Here is a 6,756-nt window from a genome sequence, read left to right as displayed (position 1 = left end):
ATAAACTATGATGGAGTAGGTTGTCGTTGCCGCACTCGCCTAGGATGGCATCCTTCGTGGTGCATTTGGCACGAGGCCACTTGTCATGCCAGTCGTTGCTATGAACGGAAGACATGACGTACGTGGGTTTGTGTCATTGTGTGGGTGACTTAGGCACTCACACGCCGTGCGGGGCGCGAATCCGTCGAGGACGAGGAGTGGATAGACGAATTAGATTAGATACGATCAGTGTGAAAAGAATGTGTCTTGTGAGTTATTTTCAAATAATTGAAGGAGTTATTTGTAAAAATATGACGTGAGACGACCGTTGAAACTGATAATTTAATAGAGAGATATAGAAGAGATAGAGAAATACAGAGTGAACTATTAAACACAAAATCTCACACTAGTCCGTGGCACTGCTCAAGTAAAGAAAACCAGCTAGACAGGAAAAAAAATAGGGAACACAAGTGCGTCGTGGTGGTGCTGGCGGTTTTGAGTTTTGACCCACCATTCCCGCATTCCTTCTCTTCTGCAGTGGCGGCAGCGGCAGCCAGGAAACGCAAACGAGGAAGAGGAGCGGTCGATTCCCAATCTTTATACGGTATTAATCCCTTGCCCAAATTTCTAATCACGCCGGAGAAAAATAAGGCTCCGTCTTTGATTCCTTTCCCTTTCCTCTGGTTGCAGATTGATTCTTTACCAATTGTATCGCCATTCCTTCCTGTTCATTGGGCGTGGGGTTTCAACCTAATAAATCGGTCCTTTTCCGCGCAACTAGTGGGGAGTGGAGCCGCTGAGAAATAGCACCCCTTTTCCTGCCCCAAGATGCCTGTTTCCGCTTCTTTTCCACGCCACACCTTTTGAAAATCCTTCGCCGTCAGCTCCCCTTTTGCAGCACTAGTTGTTTCTCAGCCTGCTTGGAGTTTGGAGGGGGCAGAGAACACCATCCTGTCGATTCAAGAAAAAGGCTGAGCCGATGGGCAGTAAGAGCGGCGTGCGACTGCAATGCGCCGAGGCCAAATCGGCGACGGATTGGAGCTGCTGCTTCCTGGCCCTGCCACCGGCAGCACCATCCGGTGTTGATGGCGATGGCGGGTTTAACCTCTCGTGGAACCTCCGCAAGTCCTTCCACCCGCCGGCGGGACTCTTCGCCAGCATGGGCCAGCAGGTTGGGGTTGGGTTCCCGGGGACTTCTTCTAGGTCCCCGTCGCCGGAGACACCTCGGGATCCGTACATGAAGTACGTCTCGCCGGAGGTTGTCGAGACACCTCCGTCGGGGGAAGGGGTGGCGTTGAGGGACAAGGGGAAGAAGAAAGCCGTGAAGCTCAGGATTAAGGTTGTGAATCATCACCTCAAGAGGCTGATCAGTGGAGCACTCGCAGGCACAGTGTCAAGAACTGCTGTTGCACCTTTGGAGACGATCAGAACGCATTTGATGGTTGGGAGTAATGGGAATTCGTCGACGGAGGTGTTCCAGTCTATCATGAAGCATGAGGGATGGACTGGGTTGTTCCGTGGTAACTTTGTTAATGTCATCCGGGTAGCCCCAAGCAAGGCAATCGAGGTAAATAGCTGATCCACATCTGTTATTTTTTTTACCGTGTTTTCTTTTCAATGTACTTACAGTAGTCACAATTATTCCTCACCATAAGGGCTTGTTCGGTTTTACCCCAATCCATATGGATTGAGGGGGATTGAGGGGGTTTCAATCCCTAATAAGTCAAAATCCCCTCCAATCCGTATCAATCCCTAATAAGTCAAAATCCCCTCCAATCCGTATCAATCCCCTCCGATCCATATGGATTGAAAATAACCGAACAAGCCCTAATGTGGAAATCAACCCTTGACTACATATTTGTTTTTTTAGAATATATACGTACCTCCTTGCAAATAAACTGAACAATTTGTTGGTAGTTACATCCAGTGTTAATCTGTTGCATTATTTCCTCATCAGCAAAATCACGAAATGGGTGCGGGCGTGCAACTGAGTTTGAAAGAATGACTTAGATTCAGAATTGACTTAGATACAAACAAAATGTTTTAAATACTGGAATAACTTAGATGCAATGTATAATGAGTTAAATATTGTGAGTTGAAAGGAATGACTTAGATTCAATCCTGCAATGCATGAATCACTTAGATGCAATATAAAAATATCTTAGAAACAGTGAGTTAAAAAATGACTTAGATATAAATAAAATGTTTTAAATATTGTGAGTTGGAAGAAATGACTTAGATGTACCTCTGAGATTGCCGGTCTGACTTGTTAGACAGTGCGGACTCAAAAAAAGAACTGTTGGTCTGACTGCACCATTGAGTGCAGGTAATGGACCTTTAGGTGACAAATGGAATACACACACACACACACACACATGCTATTTGTCACCCTAGGTAAAACTTCATCTAGCCGGTAATGACTAAACGATGACTGAGCAATATGCTCAAGTTGGTCATGGAGAGAACAACAAACTTGCTTGCTTTTGGCAATGTTTGGGTCTCATAAGCCCCATCTACAGGAGAAGCTAACACTGAGAGTTCTCTCTAAAAAAAAGGGCGTACCCAGTGCCGTAGGCTTCCCACACTGTGCGGGGTCTGGGGAAGGGTATCTTTATGCTTTTTAAAAAAGTTTCGTCAATTTTTAAGAAAGCATTAAGTTTGATACATCATTCATGCTGGGGTTACCAGATTACAAGCAAAAGTACAAAAAAGAGTAACAAAGCTCCATGCTGCTATTACAATGATTCAAATTTCTATGATACCTGAGATGTTTCTAAGCACTTTAGAGTTTTTCATGACCTGGAACTATCAAGAAAAATCTAGCTTTTTGTTATTGACTTATCTTAGTGGAACTCTTACAGTTAAGTACTTGTAACCAGAGTTAATGCAAACATGTTTTTAACTTGTTTCTCCTGAGCCAAGGTCATATACTCATATAGGCTATCAGGCTAATCTTGCACCATAGAGACCAATCGCTTTAGGATGTTGCTGGGTGCCTGCGTTGTCTGATAAATTACTGGCTTACAGCTGCATTTAGTATCCGCACATCATGGATAGGCATTACATGCATTCTGATTCTGGTTAATTTGTCACGATCATAATGGCGATATATTGATGGTGCTTATGGTATGGACATGTATATGTATACAGCATCAAAATATCTGATTGTTTGTTTTGACTTTTTTTTGTGCAGCTTTTTGCTTTCGATACAGCTAACAAGTTCTTGACCCCCAAATCTGGGGAGGAACGGAAGATCCCAGTCCCTCCTTCACTAGTGGCTGGGGCATTTGCAGGTGTTAGCTCAACACTGTGTACATACCCTCTGGAATTGATTAAGACACGGTTAACTATACAGGTCAGTGCTAACCACAAGACATATCTTTCATAAATCCGGTAGAGTGGGCCTTCATACTAAAGTACAAAACATGAGAGGCTGTAATGGTTGCTCTCTGATTCTGCAGAGAGGGGTGTATGACAATTTCCTTGACGCGTTTGTCAAGATCGTCCGCGACGAAGGGCCTACTGAACTCTACCGAGGCTTAACCCCAAGTCTGATTGGAGTGGTGCCATATGCTGCAACCAACTACTTCGCCTATGACACCCTGAAGAAGGTGTACAAGAAGATGTTCAAGACAAATGAGATTGGCAATGTCCCAACGCTGCTCATCGGGTCTGCTGCAGGAGCTATCTCAAGCTCAGCGACATTCCCTCTTGAGGTTGCACGGAAGCACATGCAAGTTGGAGCTGTTGGTGGCAGGAAGGTTTACAAGAACATGCTCCATGCCCTCCTAAGCATTCTTGAGGATGAAGGGGTTGGGGGCCTCTACAAAGGGTTGGGGCCAAGCTGCATGAAGTTGATGCCTGCTGCTGGGATTTCCTTTATGTGCTACGAGGCTTGCAAGAAGATTCTGATCGAAGAAGAGGATGAGTGAAGTGTGTGCGGATGCATTGCGTCATTAGAACTCAGTTTTGCGACATCCTGAATTCCTGATAGCAGGCAGCTTCTTTCGGTATTTCTTTGAGTCGACTGGTGCTGGAGTTGGTTGAAACTCAAGACTGAGGTTACTGCTGCAGTCAGCATAAGTTCTTTTTTTTTGATGAGTCGACCAAGGGGGGAGAGGCCCCCACCAGATCCACTGCATTATGTAGCTCTTCGAGTTCAAAGTACACGCCAAGCACATATTCTTAACCCCCACTTTGCACCCAGTTTGATCTTATAAATTCACCTGTTTTTTTCCAGATTTAAACTTTTACTTTTGGGTACAAGTTGTGTTGTCGAAACTCATGACTGCGATGTGTGAAAACGTTCAGATGCCATAGGCAATCATAATTCACAAGTGGCAAAGCTGCACCTGACCTGTGTTCTTGTTTCTCATATGTTGGTCTGTGATGTCACAACAGTGACCATTAATTCCACCTAAATGAAAAAAAAACATTGCACATTAGACACTATCAGTTAGGCACTGTTTGGTTCCATAGCACTAATCATTAGTCCCTACCTTTTAGTCCCATTTAGTCCCTAATTCTCCAAACACAAGGACTAATAGAGGGATTAAACTAGTTTAGTCTCTAGTCCCTCCAAGGGCTCCAGTCCCTAATTCCCCAAACACAAAGACTAATAGAGGGACTAAACTAGTTTAGTCTCTAGTCCCTCAAAGGGCTCCTAAATGGGACTAAACGGCAAAATTTCCTCTCCCTGCCTTAGAGCTGTCACAACATTAGTGTTCTTCCCTACCCTAGCCGCCATAGCCTGTCGCCCTCGCTGTCGATTCTTCACCGTGCCAGCTGCTTGCTCCCCTCTTCACCGCGGCAGCCTCTCGCTCCCCATTCCACCTAGGTTGTCGCTCGCTCCAAATTTGAACATCGGCCGCTCGCTCCCCCTCCGACCACCGGCAGCTCGATCACCAGCCGCTCTCTCCTCATCAGCGCTCGCCCCTTCTTCTCCGTCGCCGGTCGCCGCAAGATGGAGAACCACCGCAACTTGAGGGACTTCTTATCCCAAGGTTGCTCTTCATCGACGTCCAGGAATCGCACTGGTCATGAAGCTCCCGAGGATGACGACTTCGGCACCTTCTCGCAGTCGTCGTTTGCTCTGCCACCACGCATCAACGTCCCAGCACCTCGCATCCGCATTGAAGCTCTTGATCTGAACTCCCAGTCCCAGGGTACCGATTTTCCATATCTCTCATCCTACCAAGATGTTCTCCAGTCGGGTGATGGTGGATCCGACCTAGGTTTGCCTCCTCTTGGTCGTGGTAGATCAGCGCGCACACTATTTCAATCCACCTGATCCAGTTCTGCTCCTATTTCTCATGTCCGAGGTGCATTTCGAGGTTGTCGTGGAGTTAGGGGGAGAGACACTAATCAGTGAAATGCAGCTATCAAGGAATGCAGACACTGATGTTTTTAACGAACTAAAAACTATCCAGGAAAACAAAAGTTTACAAGCCATTGATCAATTCAATTCTTGTCTAGACTTGGCAGTAGAATCTGGTGCTGACAAAGAGTCATAGAGTACTTTGTGGCAACCAAACTATTCAAGGATGAGTACACCAGAGCTATTTTCAATTGCTTTGATACTGCAACACAAAGCATGAAGTGGCTACAAAGGTTTTGCAAGGAATATTTTGGTTGAAGGTTATTGTGTGGCTGTTAGAACTGTTTGTGAGAACTATGTGAGAACTGTGAGAACTATTTTGGTTGAAGGTTACTCTGTGACAAACTGTGTCATGTGTCTGTATGTTGAACTCTATGTGAGAACTGTGTCATGTGTCTATGTGCCTATCATTTATCTAGTTTGCAACTGAGTTCCATTTTATTTTGTATTCTCTAATTTTGCAACTGTGTCATGTGTCTATGTGCTGCAGATTTTTTTGTTAATGTGTTGATATCTGTTCCTATGATAATTATGAAGGTTGAGGCACCTGATGCTTTGCTACAAGCAGCAATGCTACTAAGGTTGCGTAGCAAGAGGAGAAGATACATAGCAGATATAACCACTATGATTGGTATGTACCACTTTGAGACTTACATGAACAAATCATCATATAGAGAACCAACTGAAACTGGGTATGTATGGGTTATGAGAACACTAGGAAATAGAACAAGTTGCTACAACATGTTTAGGATGAGCAGAACCATGTTTGAAAAATTGCATACTATTTTTGTTGAGACATGTGGGTTGAAAAGCACTAGAAAAATGTCATCAGCAGAGGCTTTGGGGATGTTTCTATGGATTTGTGGAGCTCCTCAGTCACTTAGGCAGGCAGAAAATCGATTTTGTAGGTCTATAGAAACCTGTAGTAAAAAATTTGACAAAGTCCATACTAGTTTGAAAAAATTTGGTAGCTGACATAATAAGACCAGTAGACTTAGAGTTTAAAACTATTCATCAAAGGCTACAGCCACCTAGATTTGCACCTTTCTTTGACAATTGCATTGGAGCCATTGATGGCACACTTATCCCAGTTGTGGTTCCAATTAGCAAAGTAGTGCAACACACTGGCAGGCATGAATACACTACACAAAATGTTTTGGCCATTTGTGATTTCGATATGAGATTTACTTTTGTTGTGGCTGGATGGCCGAGATCAGTTCATGACATGAGAGTGTTTAAAGATGCAATTGAGAAATATGGAGATAAGTTTCCACATCCTCCTGAAGGGAAATTCTACCTTGTGGACTTGAGTTACCCAAACCGTAAAGGTTATCTTGCTCCTTGCAAAGGTACAAAATACCATCTTCAAGAATTTCGAAATGGTCCAATGCCAGGAGGTA

General features: G+C 44.4%; 1 protein-coding gene across 2 annotated transcripts; it reads left to right on the top strand.

The window, feature by feature from the left end:
- Nucleotides 1-398: 398 nt before the first annotated feature.
- On the top strand, nucleotides 399-4,330 carry LOC100170234 (Adenine nucleotide transporter BT1 chloroplastic/mitochondrial). 2 transcript variants are annotated; one of them, XM_008649054.3, is made up of 4 exons: nucleotides 399-583; nucleotides 670-1,546; nucleotides 3,173-3,334; nucleotides 3,441-4,330. In XM_008649054.3, the coding sequence occupies exons 2-4, from the start codon at nucleotides 959-961 to the stop codon at nucleotides 3,909-3,911; spliced, it is 1,221 nt and encodes a 406-aa protein (XP_008647276.1). In that variant the 5' UTR covers nucleotides 399-583; nucleotides 670-958; the 3' UTR covers nucleotides 3,912-4,330.
- Nucleotides 4,331-6,756: the final 2,426 nt, after the last annotated feature.

Source organism: Zea mays, chromosome 6, assembly GCF_902167145.1.
Source record: "Zea mays cultivar B73 chromosome 6, Zm-B73-REFERENCE-NAM-5.0, whole genome shotgun sequence".
Taxonomy (NCBI): domain Eukaryota; kingdom Viridiplantae; phylum Streptophyta; class Magnoliopsida; order Poales; family Poaceae; genus Zea; species Zea mays.
This window is presented reverse-complemented; position numbering and strand designations above follow the sequence as displayed.